General features: G+C 38.1%; 1 protein-coding gene across 2 annotated transcripts in view; it reads right to left on the bottom strand.

Moving 5' to 3' along the window:
* Positions 1-22,928, bottom strand: part of abcg1 (ATP-binding cassette, sub-family G (WHITE), member 1) — a 45,057-nt gene that overhangs the window by 11,565 nt on the left and 10,564 nt on the right. For both annotated transcript variants that reach the window (XR_013817119.1, XM_079824446.1), the window contains exons 3-7: positions 12,183-12,300; positions 11,636-11,768; positions 8,947-8,997; positions 7,766-7,911; positions 54-177 (exon numbers count right to left, since the gene is read on the bottom strand). Coding sequence is in view for 1 of the 2 variants with exons in the window: in XM_079824446.1 (XP_079680572.1) it covers positions 54-177; positions 7,766-7,911; positions 8,947-8,997; positions 11,636-11,768; positions 12,183-12,300 (572 nt within the window). In the remaining variant the exon portion in view is untranslated. The remainder of the gene's footprint in view (positions 1-53; positions 178-7,765; positions 7,912-8,946; positions 8,998-11,635; positions 11,769-12,182; positions 12,301-22,928) is intronic.

The following is a 22,928-nucleotide window of genomic DNA, read 5'->3' on the forward strand; positions in this document are numbered from 1 at the left end:
TAAGAGCATGCATTAAAAAAACCTTCAAAAACAGAGTATAAAAGAATGATCACCTTATCGAAGAGTTCAAAGACTTTTGCGCTGGGCTGGTGAATTGTGCATATGACTGTTCGTCCACCCTGAGCAAGAGCCTTCATCAGAGAGACCACCTGGAAGCAGGAGGAGCTGTCCAGTCCACTGAAGAGGGAAAGAGGGAAAAATAACAGTCAGCAGGAGCCGTGGTTCCACGCTGTGGTGCTCCGATGCAAGGTTTAAGTCTTTCCTCCTTATTCTTCTCAAAATTCCTGTTCATCAATACTTTCCATTATATTATATTTATTATATTAATTAAATTATATCACCAGCAGCCATATCACCCTGTAGCCAAAGACTGGTTTTCGTACTGAAGCTAAGCAGGGATGAGCCTGGCCAGTACCTGGACGGGAGACCAACTGGGAAAACTAGGTTGCTGCTGGTAGAGGTGTTAGTGAGGCCAGCAGGGGGCGCTCACCCTGTGGTCTGTGTGGGTCCTAACACCCCAGTATAGTGATGGGGACACTATACTGTAACAAGCCCCGTCCTTCAGATGAGACGTTAAACCGAGGTCCTGACTCTCTGTGGTCATTAAAAATCCCAAAGAGTAGGGGTGTAACCCCGGCATCCTAGTCAAATTTGCCTATTGGCACCTGCCTATAATGGCCTCCTAATCATCCCCATATCCATATCCCAATATTGGCTTCATCACTTGGTCTCCTCTCCACCAATCAGCTGGTGTGTGGTGGGCGTTCTGGAGCAATATGGCTGCCGTAGCATCCTCCAGGTGGTGCTGCACATTGGTGGTGGTTAAGGAGATTCCCCCTTCTATGTAAAGCACTTTGAGTGCCTAGAAAAGCGCTATATAAATGTAACTAATTATTAATCATTATTATATTATAACTATTATTTTATATTATATTATTAGTTTTGCATTTTCACGCATGCTTCCTGTCACGATTCACCAGTTAGAGTTCCCATGATAACCACCTAAGGCCACTCCACCTCAGACTGTCACTCCATCAAGGACTGCATTTCCCATAATCCTTTGCCCGGACTCATCATCACTCATTGTTTACACCTGTGTCTCATTTACCTAATTTCCTCTGCCTATATAAACCATGTTCACCTTGTCATTCAGAACAGAACAACCTCCTGGATATCAACCAATCAGGCTTCAAAAGCGGCCACTCAACTGAGACTGCCCTGCTCTCGGTTACGGAGGCACTGAGGCAGGCAAGAGCGGCTTCCAGATCCACAGTACTTATCTTACTGGATTTGTCTGCTGCTTTTGACACAGTTAACCACCAGATCCTCCTGTCAACTCTCATGAAGATGGGCATCTCAGGAACTGCTCTCCAGTGGCTCAAGTCTTACCTCTCAGGTAGGTCCTTCAGGGTGTCATGGAGAGGTGAAGTGTCTAAGTCACATCATCTAGTCACTGGAGTTCCACAGGGCTCAGTGCTTGGACCACTTCTCTTCTCCATCTACATGTCATCACTGGGATCGGTCATTCAGAAACATGGCTTTTCCTATCACTGCTATGCAGACGACACTCAACTCTACTTCTCATTTCAACCAGATGATCCCACGGTTGGTGTTCGTATTGCTGCCTGCCTAACAGACATTTCTGCCTGGATGAAGGAGCATCACCTGCAACTCAACCTTGCAAAGACTGAACTGCTTGTGGTCTCAGCCAACCCAGCACTTCATCACAATCTCTCCATTCAGCTAGGATCATCAACCATAACTCCGTCCAGGACAGCCAGGAATCTTGGAGTTGTGATCGATGATCAGCTAAAATTCACTGACCACATTACTGCAACAACCCGGTCCTGCAGATTTGCATTATACAACATTAGGAAGATTAGAGCCTTCCTATCAGAGCAGACCACACAACTCTTGGTCCAAGCTCTTGTTCTCTCCAGACTGGACTACTGTAATGCTCTTCTAGCAGGCCTTCCGGCATGCACTATCAAACCCTTGCAACTGATCCAGAATGCAGCGGCGAGGGTGATCTTTAACGAGCCGAAGAGAGCGCACGTCACGCCTCTCTTCATCAGACTCCACTGGCTACCAATAGCCGCTCGCATCAAATTCAAGGCACTGGTACTCGCCTTCAAAGCAACCACTGGCTCTGCACCAATTTACCTTAACTCGCTTGTTCAGACATACACACCCTCCAGGAGTTTGCGTTCTACCAGTGAACGACGCCTTGTGGTGCCATACCAGAGAGGCATGAAATCACTGTCACGGACCTTTTCCTGGACTGCCCCCACCTGGTGGAATGACCTGCCTATCTCAATTCGAGCAGCCGAGTCTGTAGCCATTTTCAAAAAACATCTAAAGACGCATCTCTTCCAGCAGCACCTGACCAATCAAGAATAGCACTTAACATTCTATTCATTTTTCTGTCTGTCTAATTTATTTAAAAAAAAAAAAAAAAAAAAAAAAAAAAAAAATCCTGTGTTAGATTAACTGAGACTTGTTACAGCACTTGCATACTGTAGCCTCTGACTGTTGTAGTTGCTTCTATTGCTCTCATTTGTAAGTCGCTTTGGATAAAAGCGTCTGCTAAATGACTAAATGTAAATGTAAATGTCATTCACTGCAAAGTTTTGTTAAGTGTAATACTGCATTTCTGAGCATTCTCTCTTGTTTCTTAGTCTTGGATTACCCCTTTGCCTGTCTCTCCTGCCTGGTTTGCCTGTTTGGACTGCTTGACTGTGTATGACCTTTTGCCTATTTTTGTCTACGATTGTGGACTACCCTTCAATAAGGCTGCGTTTGGATCCTCAACCATTCAAGCCTTGGAGCAGTCTGTTACATTTCTGTTTTATCTATATTGTCAATAACATATTTCCTTGTTACTGTATCAGCATTTTTTTATAGACCCTTGAACTTGGCGTGGTTTCTCGGCTGTCACAGAGAATTCTTGAAAGCGGACATAAGACTGTGATATTAGAGGTATACTGCCCTAACGAAAGATCTTTATTAATTTATGTGCATCCATACTCTCATTTTCGTAAAATGGCAGTGATGCATAAAGGAAATATGTTATAGACAGTATACAAAACGGAAATTGTAACGCATAAGCACACACAAAAAAAGTTACTTGTGAGCACTGAAAGTCTGTATATTTTTACTTCCTTAATAAATAAAAATATATAAAATAAAATGTAACCTAACCCTAATTTTATTTCAGCTAGATGCCAAGTCACTACACTAAATTTACACTAAATGAAAATGTTTTTAAAACAAACTAAAAGAAAATAACAAAAACTTAAATAGAAATACATATTCCTCAAGTAATAAAAATTACAAAAACACAAGAAAATAACAATACTTCTACAATATATCCTTGCAATATCACTCAAGTGCTCATGTCAGTGGTCAGACAAGGTTAAAGAGGTGAGATTAGATCATAATCTTGACCTCGCTCTATCAAAGCCATATTTATTATCACAGATGGCAGAGACGCTGGATGAAGTGGAAGATTAATTGTCCATTTTAAAGGACAGGATAATGCTGTAGTAGCCTTCAAAATAGCACTGCATTTAAATGATATCATAGCACATGCTGCACACAATTTGCTGATTGGATATTTCTCTAATGCACAGGGAAATAGTATTCATTTGAGCCATTAAAGTGTCCTATTTAACCAAACACAACTCTGCGACATCATATTAATGATCATAGTCTTGCTCTTATGCAACCTACAGAAGCTGGTGCCACGTGGTTTTGATTGCCATGAAGGAGGATCTGTTTATCCTTGGATAAGCATGGTAATCGTATAAATGCGAGTTACGAAGAAACGCTTTATGCCAAAATGACTTTAGTTTGCGCTCTCCAGAGAATCAGCGAGTCGTTTTTGTTCTTAGAGGGTAAAATCCCGGGAGAGGAGGGAAAGCTTAATAGAGTCCGTAGAGACCAGGTCTCAACTGTCCAACAATATCCCATCTGGGCAAAGCCTGTAAGTGAATATGCAATTGCATTCGCATATTACAAGGACATAACAGAGAAACCTCATGGGTAACAGCTTTTCACAAGAGATATATTTGGCTCAGGAACATCACTTAGAGGAGTCATGGCCATGCTTTTCATACACTGTAAAAAAAAAAGTTTAAAATTTTAGAGGTAAAAGAGTGTTAATTGGTTAGTGGAAAGTTGCCTTATTATATACAGTACAGTGGAAAAACTGTAATAGATCCAATAGGACATTTCATAAAAAAAATTAACTGAAAAACCATAAACTGATATTCTCACAATTCCCTGTATGACACTTTACATTTGATGGTATTTCATTTAACTAGTTATTTGTTTCTTGTATTTTGTTATAAATTATGTACATTTTGGCTATATATTGGTACATAATTGTTAAATCAATGTTTATTGAAATATTTTATTGTCATGTGTGTTACCATGATGGTGTTTTGTGTTTGTGCGCATGACACTTTTATATATCAGTATTTAATTCAGCTTGTGGAAAAGCTACTTGTGATGATCCCTAATTTATTGTGTGTCTCTTTTACCACCTGTATCATTATGGTGGATATCAGCATATCATACAGGTACACAACAGATTTTATAACTTTAGATGGAATTGTAACATTGTATCAGTTAAATGTGCAGTAATTGATTTCTGAGAAACGCTGTTGAAATGGACAGAGCACCACAACACTCTTGTAGCCAATCAGCAGTAGGGGGCGTGTCCACTCATAATGGGGGAGGAGAGAGAGGGAGCAAGAGGGACTGTAGAAAGAGAAGCTGAGAGACATTAAAAAAGAGAAAAGCTCAGAGGAATATCACTGGAAAGAGAAGGGCTATGATCAGGCAAGAGCTGTAGGACCTGTGTTAATATTAGAAAAGCGTTCCAGTGCTTAAGAGACCTACACAGGAAGGCCTGAAAACAAACGGCGAGGTTGCGTTGTTTCTGCTCCACACTTGAGTAACATAGGTTTTCATTACTCATTATTACCCATAGTGTATAGTTGCAGAAAAAAATTCTGATGTTTGTATTGAACATTTATGGAGCAACTGATTTTAAATCATAAAAATAAATAATAAAAGTGGTTTATTTTGGTTAAAAAATCTTATAAACATATGAGGTGACAAGGGGGGCCTTTTTTTAATATTATTTAAAAAAGTAAAGATTCTGAAAGCACTGAAGGAGATCCCATAATAATTGAATTGCATGATTTACAGTAGTAAGAATAATTATATTTTATTATATGGTATGATTAATAGGCCTATCATATTTTTAAATATAATAAAATCATTATTAATATGGTGATTATCTCTAAGGTGGACACCCACTGAATATATGATATTTCCCATCTGAATCTAACCATGTCATGTCAACAAATGGAAAGTCAGCCTGATATTTATTATCATGTTAATTATCAACAGCAGGGACGCTTTTTACCACAAATACCATACTTTTACATATTCTTCCGTTATTGAAACACTGTTACTTTAATTACCTCTGAAAATCATTAACAAGATCTTTGCCTCAAAATATATTCAATAATTTTAGCGATTCTCATTTGCTACTTAAATCTACAACATTTAAAAAAAATATCAAATATTAGATCAAATTAGCACATAATCAGCTTTGCGCTGCTGCCCGTGATCGTGTCAAGGATCAGACAAATTTCCACGTGCATCTTGAAAAGCGGATGTTTTGGAAAGTGTCGTGGCACGTTTTGGTGCCATCTAGTGGTTTTTGCCCCGGGGCGCCTTCAGTCCCATTGTACCCTATATAGTTTTTTTAAAATGCACATTTAACCCTCTGGTGCTCTTCGGTCATTTGTGACCGGTGAATGTTCTGTTTTAAAATTTTAAAAATCACAGCTTCATCAGAATGATATGAAACTTGGTGACTTTTCTAGCATTAGGTATGTAAACACACAAAAAAATTGAGGTCATGATCCGAGCATGCTAAGTGATCGTAAAAAAAATAGAGACGTTTATTGTCTTCAGTCATAAATGACCGACCATAGAAAACAAATGGGAAATCTGCAAAAATACAAAAATTCACAGAATATTTGTGTGTACAATATACAAAAAAGCCACAATGCTGAAAAAAAGTACACAGCAGTAAAGGGGTGACACTCTAAAACATCAAGAGTGTGATATTGACACACACACACACACACACACACACACACACACACACGCACACACACACACACACACACACACTCATGTTTGTTTTTGTGAAATGTGAGGACATTCCATAAACCTAGCCCTCACAGGAGACTGTGCAGTTCACTTTCTGTGAAAAAAAACTTGTTCTGTATGATTTATAAGCATTTTGAAAAGTGAGGACATGGGGAACGTCCTCATATTTCACCCTCTTTTTGTAATACCTGTGTCATACCCATGTCATTATACACATTTGTGTCCTGATATTACACACACACACACACACACACACACACACACACACGCACACGCGCACACGCACACGCACACGCACACGCACACACACACACACACACTCATGTTTTTTTTTGTGAAATGTGAGGACATTCCATAAACCTAGCCCTCACAGGAGACTGTGCAGTTCACTTTCTGTGAAAAAAAACTTGTTCTGTATGATTTATAAGCATTTTGAAAAGTGAGGACATGGGGAACGTCCTCATATTTCACCCTCTTTTTGTAATACCTGTGTCATACCCATGTCATTATACACATTTGTGTCCTGATATTACACACACACACACACACACACACACACACACACACACACACACACACACACACACACACACACACACACACACACACACACACACACACACACACACACACACACACACACACACACACACACACACACACACACACACACACACACACACACACACACACACACACACACACACACACACACACACAGAACCTATGAGCCACATTTAGAATTTTTAAAAATCAAAGCTTCATCAGAATGATATGAAACTTGGTGACTTTTATGGCATTAGGACTGTGAACATGTGAGGGCATGATTCGAGCATGCAAGTGGTCATAAAAAAAAAATACTCCCACTTGTGCTCTTCGGTCAAAAATGACCACTATAGGAAATGAATGGGAAATCTGCAAAAATATAAAAATTAATTGGATTTTTGTGTGTACAATCTACAAATCGGCCACAATGCTGAAAAAAAGTAATCAAGGGTGTGACATTGACACATCCACTCACACACTGTATACATTATTATTATAATCATCATGCATAAAATAACATTTTAAATCACTATTTCTGACAAAAAAAAAATCTAAAACTTTATAATAAATAGTCTTTGAGATTTTTTAAATACATATTCAAATCCATCTAAAAAAAAAAAATCATTAAATGTGTTCAAGAGACCTAGTGAATTCACAAGCCTCTCCATTGAGACCTCTAGTGGTTACGCACATGGTTGCATGTTTAATACAAAATATTAAGAAGTACCATCAAATCATCACAAAATACAAAATAGAAATATTATTGAAGAAAAATCAATTGCATTGGGATTATTGGGTGGAGGAAGTTCAGTTTTTAGGTGTCCAGTCACTTATGACCGGGACGACAACCAATGCAACCCCTAAACGAAGAGCACCAGAGGGTTAAGTTCAATGACGTAAAATCTAAAATGTTGCTGCCATTTTTCTTTACGGTAAAGTTCTGGCAACCACAGCTGCTATTTTTCCCCCCACAAATTTTATGGGTTTATTTACAGTGTAATGTGTGCATATGGAGGGGGCTCACCTAGTGGGCTCATCAAAAAACATGACTGGCGGGTTGTTGACGAGCTCTAGGGCGATGGCCAAGCGCTTCCTCTGGCCTCCGGACAGGTTGGATGTGCGTGTCTTGGCACATTCCAACAAGCCGAGTGCAGTCAGGATTTCCCGTACCTAGAACAACAGCAAATCATGTGTGCATCATTCCACGTCCTGATTTTGCCAAGTTATATACACGTTCCTGGGTCAACATATTTTGTTGATCCTGGAACAACATTCCTGTACGAAATGGTGGTCCTAACACTACTCCTACCACTAAAACTAACCCTACCCATAACTTCTCCCTCAGATCAGAGGGAAATGATGGTGAATAACACTGATGTAGAAGCACCTAACCCTGGTTGTAAGCCTAAACTTGACGTAAACTGTAAACGTGTAAATCCGATTGGTTGATTGGAATGCTGACAAAGATGCTGAACCAGCAACATGTTGTACTTGGTGAAATCAGGTTAGGCTGCATGATCATGCACTGAATTAGGAAAGCGCATGAACATACATCTACACTACTGGTCAAAAGTTTGCAGTCGGTAAGATTTTTTAATGTTTTTGAATATTATGCTCACCAAGGTTAGATTTATTTGATCAAAAATGCAGTAAAACTGTATATAGTGAATTATTAGCTGTTTCCTATTTCAGTGTATTTAAAAATGTAATGCAATGCAAAGTAATGCAAAGCTGTATTTTCAGCATCATTACACCATTCGTCAGTGTCACATGATTCTTCAGAAATCCTTCTAATATGATGATCTGCTGCTCAAGAAACATTTCTGATTATTATCAAAGTTGAATGTAAAAAAATGTGCAGCTTAATATTTTTGTGGAAACTGTGATACATTTTTCTATGATACTTTGATGAATAGAATGATGAATAGCATTTATTTGTTTATTATTATTTTGTGATAATGTACAAGTCTTTACTGTCACTTTTGCTCAATTGAATGTATCCTTGCTGAATAAAAGTATTCATTTATTCCAAAAAACTCAGTACCATTTAGCACATATTCCTGGAACAACATCCTTGTCAGTCATGCAACATCACTATTATTAGCCAATCAATGAATGTTGAAGGCATCTATGGCTGACCTTTACCACAAAGACTAGGCTGTGCATACATAACTGGGTGGGAAACTTCACACGCCTCTCACTTACCATTTCACGTCTGCCTTCCTCCTTTTCCTGGAGTTTGAGATTAGCTGATACCTGAGCAGGGAGAGTGAGCAATTTAGATCATGATGAGCATTAGCCAGAACAACTAAAGCTAACAGAGGGATTTGCATGAACTCAACAACACAACAACTGCAATTACATGAGACGTATTCCAGTGAAACTAGCTGTGACAGATGATTTCATGTTTTTTAGCTTGTCTGTGTACGTTACATTTACCATGAGGTAATGTGCTTGCTATAATGTTTTTTTTCTTAACTAAATATTAAACAAATAGTAACAGTTTACATGCAATACATGGTGTAAAACTAATTTTAGGTATTACTTATTACTTTTAAGTATTAGTCATTTGTACTTTATTTGAGTACTACTAAAACGAATCCTATGATATTTGCAAGTTAATTTTTTTTTACTCTTTATAATTTAATCTACCCTTTGCGAAAAAGAAGTGTGCTCTATTGAATGTGCACTTATAGTGTACTTCAAATCTTAAAAGTATATATTTTAAACTCTCTAGTATACAATACTAATGAAATAAAAGGCACTTAAAAAGAGTAAACTTTCATATGACTATGTTTCTTAAAGGGTTAGTTCACCCAAAAATTCTGTCATTAATTCCATTTGGACCATGTCGTTCCAAACCCGTAAGACCTTCGTTCATCTTCAGCTCTCTGAACTCTCCATAGACAGCAATTTAATTAACACTTTCAAGGCCCAGAAAGGCAGTAAAAACCTTGATAAAATAGTCCATTTGACTCCAGTGTTTCAACCTCAATTTTATGAAGTGACGAGAATACGTTTTGTGTATAAAAAAACAAAAATAACGACTTTATTCAACAATTTGTTCTCAGCGTTGGAGACTGACACAGACGTGACGAAATTGTTGAATAAAAGTTGTTGTCTTTTGCGCACAAAAAGTATTCTCGTCACTTCATAAAATTAAGGTTGAACCACTGGAGTCACATGGACAATTTTATCGATGTCTTTACTACCTTTCTGGGCCTTGAAAGTGTTAATTCAATTGCTGTCTATGGAGGGGTCAGAGAGCTCTCGGATTTCATCAAAAAAAAGCTTCATATGTGTTCCGAAGATGAACGAAGGTCTTACGGGTTTGGAACCACATGAGGTCTTAATTTGTAACCATATCAAGTTTTACTTTAAAATACATTTTAAATCCTTATATTTTAACAAACTTTTGTTATTTTGATATGTTGACTAAAATAGAAAGCACATGCAAAGACCTTGATTTATAATTTTAACTGTAGTTTGTTGTTCAATGTTACATTTTAAGTTAATACACTCTAAAAAGGTAAAAAAGGTTCTATATGGCACTATTAGTGGTTCTTCGTCGTAATCATAGGGGAACCCCTTTTGGTGCTATATAGCACCATATCTTAACATGTTCTGTATATGGTAGCGGTGCTATATAGCACCTTAGTCAGTGGTGCTATATAGCACATTAGCAAAAGAACCGCTGAAGAACCACTGAAGCACCAAAATTGGTGCTATACAGTTCTTAAAAAGGTTCCCCTATGATTACGAGCCAAGAACCAATTTTAGTGCCATATAGAACCTTTTTTTTTTAGAGTGTATATTTTAAACATACTAAATTTCAACTTCATCGTTATGTGTAATTACAGATATGTTTAAATACATGACATACATAAACGTTTGTTTTAGTTTACCATAAATGCTTGTAAGTACATTTGGCAATACACTTCGTTTACTGGTCACCATGTCTGACAATGAATGTAACTTTTACATAAAAGATTTTAGGAAATTGAGATCAGTTTAGTATCTGCTGTCAGAGACATAGGGCCATATTTTGTTTATCAGAGCGCATGGTCTGAAGCGCACGGCGCAGGTGCACTTAGAGCATGTCCGAATCCACGTTTGCTAGTTTAACGACGGAAAAATGGTCGGCGCGCCAGGAGCATGGCTCAAAAGGGTTGTACCTAGTCTCTTAATGAGTCATGGTTGTGTTTTGGGCGTAACATGCAATAAACCAATCAGAGTCTCATCTCCCATTCCCTTTAAAAGCCAGTTTTGCTTGCACCATGGCGGATTCACTATTTACAAGGCGAAATTTGCGAGCGGAAAGACTGAGCGCTTCTCCAGAGAGGAATCCTTTTATTTTTAATATTTAAAAATGTTTGTGTGCTGCTGCGCATCCCTGTGTGTGAGTGTACGCGCGTTGTGTACCCACCTATAGGCTCATATTACTAACACGCCCTTTAAATAACACAAAAAATACTGCAATTTTTTTACTAATTGACTTTTTGGTCAATGGCGCAGTCGTTTTCAGTTCCTCAAAATAGCACCAACAATGCGCCTGAACACACCTGGTTTTCAGACCAGCATGCCCATGGGTGAACAGATGGGCGAGAGTGCATTTGCTATTTAAACATGGCGCTGGACGTGAAAATGATAACTGCGTCGGGTTGAAACTAGCAAAAAACACTGCCGTCGCATTGTGCCGGGTGTATGATAGGGCCCATAGACAGTCATGACAAATTACATTATTTGATTAATATTAATTTTACATTTAGAAACTGTATATGTAACTTTACTCAAGTACTTTTAGCTATAGATACTCAAGACTTTAAATTGAATGGGGATTACAACATCCAGTAATATATACATGTTGAATGATATGATTTCAGCAGACACGCACCATCATGGCTTCCTGTACGGTGAGGTGTGGCAGTAACATGTCATCCTGCATGATGTAGCAGGACACTTTCCTGAAAGATCGCAGATCTCTGGGCTGCCCATTTATCAAGATCTCCCCCTTCATGCCTGTTTCCCTGCGTGATAAAGCACATCTTCACATATACAAATTTACAACCACCATTTCCTGATAAATGATCATGATGTTCCCCACATTTAAAGTAATTGCTGTATTCATTCAACATCAACACTGAGAGAGATTGCTTCAGGCATTCTTCATTTGTAAATTGCTTTGCATAAAAGTGTCCGCAAAAAGAATACATTTAAATAAATGAACAGCTTCCATACAAAAAGAAATTAAATGTATGATGCTGGATGTATCGACACACTTTCATGGCAATTCGTAACTATTTTAGTTCTTGACTCAATTTTAAAGAACCCTAATGCCAAAAAGGTTCTATACGAGGAGAAATGTCTTGACATTATTGACAATACTATCATGTTTAACGGGTTACCAATTTACCCACATATAAAATAGTGGTCATACTAACCTATAACCTGCTAGAATGTTCATTAACGTTGACTTCCCAGCCCCTGAGGGTCCCATGATGGCCACCAAAGCTCCACTGGTGAAGTTCCCAGAGATCCCTTTCAGAAGGGTTTTGTAACCTAACACAGGGTGGAACAGAGAAAGAGGCGGCCCTGTGAGAAACCTTCAAAAGTCTGGACAATAAACACAATGAACAACCTGAGCTGTTCCTCCCAATCATGTAATGAACCTGCCAAAATCCCATTGAAATTCTCCTGCTTACATAATGGCCAGTTTGTGATTGCAGGTGAAAAGGGTCATTTGTTTGTACACCGTTGGGTTTCTGAAATTTTCCAGGTGAATGAACCTGTTTGCTGGTGTAAGTATCTTTGGATAAACCCTGTTCTTACCTCATTCTGACCTGTTCCTCTCAGTCCCTTTTTGTCTATGACTTTAAAAGAACAATAGGCTGATGCTATTACCTTTCTCCAATACCTATCAACTTTCCTTTGTCAAGGTATATAATGCATTCTTCACCATATTACGCCATGCGTGCAGATTTGTAAACATTGCTCTGTAGGTTCTTGCCTAATATACACTAGCCCCAAATAGTATTTGAACGTTTACTTTTAACGAAATGTATGCATTTTATGAATTCATGAATATGAATTTTATTAGTTTATTACAATTTTTGGTTGCATTAGACAACAAGATGGACATGTCCCATTGAGTTAATAAGTGTCCAAACGCATCTTGTCATAATTTTTGACCCACCAGCAGGTTATGTTGTCACATTTTATTGACATTTAAAACACAAAACTGAAATTTCAACAAAAATGTGATGACCTGAAATTGAGAATGATAATACGGGTTTGGATGTTTGAAACCAGAATGCAAAATTACTAGAAAACAAGCATTTGTGACCCGTGCTGGCAAGTTCCAATGATACATTATCAAAAATTTTTAACATTCTCTATTAAAAAACCTTCAAAATGATTTATGATCGCCAAGACAGATATCTGGAAGTACTGTAATTCTGTGCGCATATCGGGATTGTGCGCTGTCTGAGACATCTTTGTGCGCACACATCGGATCTGTTAGTTACTATACAATTCTGTCAGTGAATAGTAGCATTGTTTGTATATTTTTGGTCAATCCAATGCATATACGAAGTGTAGAGCAAATATTGTTATTCAGTGTTACATTTTAAATTAATATATTTTAAACATACGAAATTGCAACTTCATCATTAAACGTTTAATATTTGAACATGACATAAAATAAATTATATTAAAATATATTTTAGTTTACCATACTGTAAATAAGGTCACACTTCATATTAGGTGTCATTAACTACTATGTACTTCCATAAAAAAAAGAACAATATACTTATTGTGCTCATATTGTTTTGCCAAACACTTTTGCTGCTATTGAAGTGGGATATGGGTAAGGTTAGGGACAGATTTGGTTGTATGGGTAGGCAAAATTCACTTTTATAAGGTGTTCAAACACAGATGTGTGTTAACAACCAGCCTATAATGGTAAAAATCCACCCAATACTTTTTTTATAATCGCCATCAATAATTATCAATCTCTCATAACACGGTGTTCCAGATTTCCCCCTACTCCTACGTAAGAGTAGGGAAACCGCATCCATTGACTGTTGATGATCTGCCCGTTTAGCATAGACAGACAGAAGCACAAAGGCCGCCATTTCTGTTTACTCGCTGTATCAGCTATAGAGTACCGGTATTACAATGTCTGCCTAAAAAAAAACATTACAAATGTTCTGTTGTTGGATGTACCAACAAACATATGAGTCTCCATAGACTCCCGGCATCTGAGCCACTGAGAACACCTTGGTTGGATTTCATTTTTGAAGGAAATGTGGTCAGTACAACGCTGGATTCTCTAAAAAGTTGTTTCTGATGGATGGGTCAATGCCAACACTTTGTGCTCTAACTTCATACCCAGAACAAGTAGGGGTGGCACTTCATATTTTGTGGACGTTTGCAAATTTCCTTTCTGACTGATCCTTCTAGAATGTACAGCTAATATGGCTAAAGTTACCATAGTCTCTGACTGCATTCACAGAGACTAGAGCTATGTCGTTAGTTTTATCCCGAAAGCGCGCACCGTCTGTGTAGTTCATAAACGTACATTTATTATGCATTGTATAGTCGGGTGACGGATATGTTACGTTCCCACACGAGCACCTATACAACAATTTATAGATTAACATAAAGGTACATGCTAGTCCATGAGTTGAATCAACATAAGTCCACAACAACTAACATTTACATAAATGTATCCACTAACCATTCAGAAATGTACAGGTGCAGACGACTAAAAGTTCTCTCCATTTGTGTCCGACTCTGGTTCAAACATGTAAGGCTGAACTCCACAACTGGTTATTTCTGACATTTTGGCTTACTTGCTTGCTCTAAAGTACAATACTATTAAAACTACAATACATTTTTATTTAATTGCAATTAACATGCAATAAGGTGTCCTTGGAAAAAATTATTCAGTTCGCACTTAAATGATAACTCATGTTTTATGTACTGAAAAGAGAACATCTACAGGATGACCGATTGTAACCTGTTATTTATCCAGTAGCTGAGATGCTAATCCAGTTGATTGCAGTGGCTGCTAGCTTAATTGGATTGTGCTTACAATCCGTCAGAGCAATACACAAATACCTCTGACCTTCTCTGTCCTCTTTTAGTGCAGGATCCCAGGGCTTCTCCCACTGATTGTGCACTATAGTAACCCCACCAACATAGAAATCATCACACTATTTCTGAAATGGAAAGGTGTGGTCTCTAGGTGAAGCCAGCTGGTTAGCAAATGACGGCAGAATGATTTAGCGTGGTGCACCTGATGTGCTGCATGTCAACAGAGGAGAGAGCTGTTCCTGGCCACGAGGGACTCAAGGGTTACTTTGAGTCAAGGATCAAGTGTGCAAATCGAAACAAGAATTAGTGCGTGGTATTGCTATCTGATAACATCCAATATGGTAGTACTGTAGGCCCTGATATATTACAAGTGTGACGTCCTTTTGAACAAAATCAGGCCAAAGTGAGGTTCGTTTGGAGTTCGTTTCGGGAGTTAAAGGGTGTTCACACTTGGCATGTTTGGTTTGATTAAAACAAACCCTGTTGTGTTTGCCATCTGAACCCTAAAAAGGACAGAATGCTCAGGCATAACGGTTTTTTTCTCGTCATAGGCATCAGAACCGCAGCAGCAGATCTTGGTTTGTGTGTGACGGAGATATTCCTGCCACTGTTATGCGTCCTTTACACATTTTTTAAGCTCTTCACAAGTTCTCAGCTGGTCAAAATGTAGGCTACGCACATACAACGAGTGCATTTAGCCCAGCTAAAGTTGCGTTTAGCCAGAACTACAAGTGTGAACACACCCTAAAACAACTTGCCAAAGTGAGCTCTCCGAAAAAAAAACATTCAAATCGCTTGGCAAACACAAATTCCCATGACCTGTGGGGTTAGATGTAAGTTTGACCAGTAGTCAAATGAAGTGCCAACAAACATTCACATCCTACGTAACCAAATAATTTGGAGCATCATCAATACTTAACATTGATGTTCATTTTGCATATAGTCTTCCACTGATCCATGATTATGGTAGCAAAAGAACCACAGCGAATAAAATCGAGTCATTATGATTTCAGCCACTAGAAGCACCGGATGGGCTCCCATTACATAGAACCCCTTTTTATCCCCTCACAATTATCTAATGTATGACGGCTCTATGACTGTAACTTTCAGCTCTATATGACTTTGTCTTATCCACCTTCTTTTAAACAAAAGAGCAGGAACAGTCATTTTTAACTTGCATAGCTGCTTCCAGTTATTTCAGCTGTTCAAAAACAGTCAGTTGTGCTGCTTGATATGGCAAACTGGTATCATCAAATTATTTGAATTCATCATAATCATAAACACACTGGTTTGTAGCACAAAGAGTTTTACCATTAAATTGACTTTTTTACCTATGCGGCTAATCTATTGGAAGTATGGCACATTCACAGGAAATAGCTTACTTCTGCATTGCGGTTTATTCTGTTTATGACTATATCAAAACCTACCATATCAAAAAAATATGGGATTCCCTGGATTGGTGTGACATTTCCCGGCCAGAAATGTTGTCCCAGTCCGGCCCTGTTGGCACCTGTTAAGGCCAATTCACACTGCGACGCCACACGCAACCAACATGGACAGTCACCAGATGTAGTCACTTCTCAGACATTCCACGACCCAACACAACAAACTCAAGCTTAAACATACACTCTAAAAAATGCTGAGTTAAAAACAACCCAAGTTGGGTTGAAAATGGACAAACCCAGCGATTGGGTTGTTTTAAGCAAACATTTAACCCAACCACTGGGTTAAATCAACCCAATCACTGGGTTTGTCCATTTTCAACCCAACTTGGGTTGTTTTTAACCCAGCATTTCTTAGAGTGTAGGGTTGCCAACTTCAGCATGGGAAACTTGAGACGGTGAGAACTAAAATGTTGTCGCAACCATGTATGTGGGAAAATGCATATTTGCAGAGAACTTAGCAAATTAGTATGGAAAGACTTCCATGAGTGGCTATTGATACATATGGTTTTGGTCTCTCATATTCAGGTTGGGCGTAGGCAAAATGCTTACATACACCCCATACTACCCTACTGTCTATACGGGACAAACTGCATTTTGTATGGGTTTATATATGGATTGCTACTTTGATGTATTAAACACGAGACGATTGTGTATTACACGGAACGATTGGCAACCCTACTTGAACATGTTCAATTGGCGAAAACAAGCGCCAACCAACACCAAAAGACATTGACAGGGGTAACACACTGATCTGACAAAACCTGACAAATTAAGAATTTCAATTATGCAAGTTTTCTGTGCTCAAAATCCTGCCGTGAGCACCACTCACATATTTGTCCACTAAATTACCATCATACCAATCATATTCGTCCCAATGTGTTGTTAATGTACTTCACCCCAGGTTGGAAGATTGCACAATGTGCATTTCTCATTAATGTGGCTTGAATTAAGTCTACGCTTCATATAGAGAAACGTCTTGAACATTGAGTACATAATGATGCATCTGGTGTGTTGTCTTCTCATGTGACCAATGCTGAATCATGCTGTTTATCGTACAGTTATTTGAAAGTAACTCCCTATCTATTTGATACAGTCCAGGTTCAATGCCTCCTTATCTATTCGTTACAGCCCAGTGAAAAAAGCTTTGGTTGGGGCTGGGTGAGAAAGAGCTTGGTACATGCTTATTACTGCGCCATTGCCTATACATGAGCTACTTTAGTGCAATACTGACCAAAAGTGCATTTCAAAACGACACTGATTCCATTTCAATGTTACAGGCAACTATTTTTGGCCATTTTTGATTTCTTTGTGGGGATATCTCATTGGGTAATTGAGCCAAAGCAATTAGGCCTCTTTGCCAAACACCTCACTTTCTCTAAGGCAGGTCTGCTCATGCAGCTCCGGCGGGTCTTTCGGCGTGAAATCTAGGAGATACTTCTACAGCATGAGGTAAAAATACCAAAGGAGGAGGAGGAGAGACACCACAGAGTTCACGTTGGTCTTTTACATGCTTCAGTAGGCGAGGCATAGACGTTATTTTCTGTGACATTTTCACCCCTAACGGAGGTTACTCAAAGCTGTGAGAGGTTCTTTAAAGGCTTTTAAATGCTATTAAAAGCACGACCCACACAGACATTGTAAAAAAAAAGTGATTTTAAGGCATGGCAAAGTACACAGCATACAAGTTTCAAGCTACAACATACTTACATATGTACATTACAAGTACTCAAATCGACACAGAAAGCATCCATACACCTTTTTTAAACAAATGCTGTTTACTGCCTTTTGTGAGGATGAGTACATTGACCCAGTTTACATGCATACCACACTAACTGCATATGCATTCTCCTTTTTATATATGGTAGAGCTGTGTGATTAATCGTAATTGATTTTGGATTTCGTTCCTTCCTAAGCCAACATCTAAATCAGCTGCATAAGTGAGTGTTGTAAAATGCAGCCTACCGTGGGACTTAACATCGTGCTTAATATTAAACAGTTTTATTAAAAGCGCAGTAAGCCATGAAGGAGATACAGTTCCCTAGCCGGATTTCTGTCTGCATAAGCAAAGTATACAGTGGTCTTTAGATATGCTTAAACGGTCAAATAGCCTACACACAAAAATGCAGAAACACCATTTTGGCGAATATCCTCGTAAACACAGTCGGTTATGTCTTAAGTGAATGTAAACACTGAGAAAGAAAACGCATATGTAACAGTAGGCTATATTGGATCCGTGCAGTTCTTAAAGTGACAGCAGCCTAATAAACCTGGTGCAGTCTGTCATTAATGTTAATCAAACAACAAAAGACAAAGAGAAATTCACTCACTGCTCTTAAATAATAACTTTTGTAGTTGTCATAAGGATTAATCTATTTTAATGTATACAGCAGTGTATAAATTCTGTTGTAGGCCATCACTTATCTGAATAACACTGTATTAGTCCTGAAAAACCTAAAGATCCTAAAAAAAATAAACTGTAACTTCTGTAACTGTTTTGAGGACCTCTTACTTATTAGTTAACCTAGTTTTCGTTTTTGCTGAAGAATCGATAATTGTGAAATTCCACTGATATCTAAAATTACACATTATCATGAAATAAGACTTTGATTATCTCCCACCACCAATAATCCTGATTTCAATACTGACACAAAATAATCATGAGTATTATGATTATTATAGCCCACATACAAAGAGAAGAGAACCTTTGAAAATGAAGTACACTTTAGCATTCTTTTAAAAAGAGTACTTATATGAAAATAATAAACTCTAAAAGAATATTCTTTATACTTAAGTGTGAAATGGCTGTAATGTTTTTGACACTAAATTGATTGTTAATTGCAATTAAACAAAAATGTATTACAACTTGATATTACAACTTGACTGGGGCGGCAGTGGCTCAGTGGTTCATGTAGGTTGTCTACAAACCGGAAGGTTGGTGGTTCGATCCCCGGTTCCACCTGACCAAGTGTCGAGGTGTCCATGAGCAAGACACCTAACCCCAGCTGCTCCCGACGAGCTGGATGGCGCCTTGCATGGCTGACACCGCCATGAGTGTGTGAATGGGTGAATGGGTGAATGTGAGGCAAAATGTAAAGCGCTTTGGATGGCCGTAGGTCTGTTAAAAGCGCTATATAAATGCAGTCCATTTACCATTTTATTTACCATTTGATATAAATTGATATTAAATGCAAGAAATTAGCTGAACTTTATAGTGTTTTGACCCACTTAAGTAGAACTTAAATACATCTTTATATGTAATTTATTACTTATATTGTCTTAAATATGGTTGTCTGCCAAATGTACTAAAAAATATATTTTAATGTAATTTCTATTGAAAATTGTACATTTGTATTTAAATTGTGATTAAACATTTGTAAGGATGAACTTATATTAAATAAAATATATTAATCTTAAATGTAATACTGAATAAAACAGTACATTTAAAATTATAATCACTTTATATGTGTATACTTTAGTATGCGGACGTGGTGTGTTAAGAAACAGTCATGGAAGTCTACTCTGTTTGTACCTCTTATTTCATTAATATTATATTATCTGCAAGGAGTTTAAGTTAAAAATATACTTTGTGAAGAAGTGCACTTCTTTTTCACCAGGGACACTTTGGGTTTGAGTAATGAGCAATAACCTTTTCTTTGTGCTGACCAAATGACCTTCAAACAGCAATAAAATTGTGGATATGTGACCTTGACAGATGAGTTTTCAGGTCACAGAGACGACACCTGAAACAGACTGATCACTCCTACAGATTGCACTATTAAATATTTATTACACAATCATTGGCAATGAATCCATAATGTCCAAATTATACCAATGTTTCCAAAGAGGCACAATATTTGGGAGAAAGTATCAGTATTAGAAATCTGATGGCAACATCAATAAATAAAAAAAGATATTCACTTTTATGTAAAATCTGATGTACTTCTACTGCCAGGGTCATACATCTAAGTATGTTAACAGCCTTCTTTATTTTGCGGAACAGGTACAATAAAGTAAATAATAAATGAGCTAAACAGAATGTCACTGCACACCAACCCTTGCCAGGTCCTCCAGTGTTATATTATCAATATATACAACATATATGGGAAAAGTTTGCAGATAATGATCAATATTAATATAGCCTTCCGTTCTTTCTCATAAATACAGCCAGAAACACTAATCTATAAACATTATTAGCAAGCTTTGTTTAAAACATTTAAATAAATATATAACATTTAAAATATTTCTGTCAGGAAACAGACAGCCAGTGATGGTAACAACAACAGTTTATTGTGAGCAGGATATTAAAAGCCATATTTGCAAACCAACAACAATGAAGAAGATGGGAAAGGATCAGTCCAATGCAGGTACGTTGCACCACACACACACACACAAACGCCAGAATGTCGCTGAATACTTGAATTAAGGATATCTCTTTCTCTTACATGTTTCTTAGGAAGTTAGAACACTTGGGGAACAGGAGCCAGGAAAAGAGATCAAACAGGAGCGGAGGCGAGGAGAACAGGCTTACAGTATATGTGGTGCTGACTGATGAAGGTGATTTGTGGCAGGTATGGGTGGTGGTATAATGTGTGCAAGTGACCGAGGTGACTGGAGATCAAGACAATTTCATAATAACCCTTAAATGCATGAATGTTTCGCCAAACATTATTACATATTCAGGTCTTTAGCGACCCGCATCTATATCTAACATGGATGGATCGCGATAATATAAAACTCTCCTGATATTAGAATAACAATTACAGAAGATAAAGCATATTTTGTTATCTTTTGGAGCTTGTAAGGGTTCAGTTTGAGCAGATGTTTTATACCATCATCACTGTCCTCATCAGAGCTCATTTCCCAGTATATTCAGCATCTGCCTCGTATTCACAATATCTCAAAAATATTCTCAAAACTATCATTTTCAACATCTTCAAAATGAATATTATGATCACTGACAGCTTCTTCACCAGATCCACCATCAGTGACAGTGACAGTAATATTTGATTGTGTTCAGTTCTTGCTCTGCTGTAAATCACGGAGCCATTTCAAGTGTTGCTGATGATTCTTCCTATTCTTTTGTTTTCTGCCTGCGGTGACTATGAGTGAAACGTCACTTCATCAGTGTATCAGACGTGGAATTAAGGTGAATTGCACTCATTCAGTCATCAAAGATTCAATTATTGTTGTGCAGAAAAAATTTACTTATACTGTTATGCTGCGTTCACACCAAACGTGAATAGAGCGTCTAAATCGCGTCTACCGCATCTAGTTTGACACGTGAACATTTTGAATCCATTCGCTTTTGTAGTTTTAAGATAGGACGCGCGAATTGGACGTGCGTAAAAATTGAGCGTTTGAAGCGAAATAGACGCACGTTCAAGGCGCTCCAGGAGAAATATGTCATAAAACACCACTGCCTCTTTTCATTTTCATTAAAAATATATATTAAGCATTAATAGCCACACAAATGTGGTCCAGGCAACTCCTACATTATCTTCACTGCATGTGTATTTAAATATCCCAAAAAAATAAAGTTATGAAACTTGTCTTTGCAGTCAGTCAAAATGATTTGGCAGACAACAAATTATAGATTCATGGCCGAGGAAAGGCTGCTCTCGCCGGGGTTAATGAGCACTGAACGCCACTGATCTACTGGAGCTCACAACTCCAAAAACACAAGATTATTTTTAAAAGAATAGGTGCTCTCTTTATAAATAAATGACATATTTGAGCTTTAAACAACTACATTCTCACCTGAAAAAGTCAAAACTACATTTTGTGACACAATAGTAGTATTTTTAAAGTAAGCAGGGTTTCTCATCACGTCACTTTACCACATGACCACAGCAAGCAGGCTCCTGATTGGTTAGCACGGCGCGAATTGACGCCAAAGTTCAAATTTTCCAACTCGGGCGTCGGACGCAAATTCGCTTCAAACGCGTGAATGCACAAAAAGCACCACTCGCGCACAACGCACGTATCACGCAAGACACTCAATTCGCGAATGAGGCGGAATCGTGTCCATCGCGCCGCACAAAAATGCGTCTATCACGTCGCAGGACCTCCAGATGCGCGTAAACACGCCTTTCCATTGACTTAACATGGAAATCACTCGCGCCAGACGTGAGGTGTAAAAGTATTATACACCTCAGGTCATTAGTGACCCTATACAATTTTTTGAAGAAAGGAATGGGAATGGGTTATATTGTTTATAATGAATTGATTGAGGAATGTGTCACTTTTAAAAAAATGAATGAGGAGGAGGGTAGTGAATGACGTCCCGGGTCACTAAAGACCCGAGGTATGCGAACATCCAAAAAATTTTTACATTTTAATAGTAAGTGCATCAGAATATATGAAATATTATGATATGTTATGACGAGAGGAAAGTCGGGAATAATCCACTAATGCAGCAGTACAGAGGCATGTAGGTTGCTTGTGCGTTTAAAGGGGTCATGAATTGAGAAATCAACTTTTCATTCAGCCTTTGATATATAAAAGTTAATTGTGATATAAGAATATCCTATAAGTTTCGGAGCTGAAAACTTCCTTGTTAGTCAAAGAAAAGCTTTTATTGCACCAGGCCCAGCAAACGCTCAATCTCAGAATGTGCCAGGCTATGACGTCAGAGTGTGGTGAAAC

Source organism: Gobio gobio (genome assembly GCF_949357685.1).
Source record: "Gobio gobio genome assembly, chromosome: 8".
Classification (NCBI taxonomy): domain Eukaryota; kingdom Metazoa; phylum Chordata; class Actinopteri; order Cypriniformes; family Gobionidae; genus Gobio; species Gobio gobio.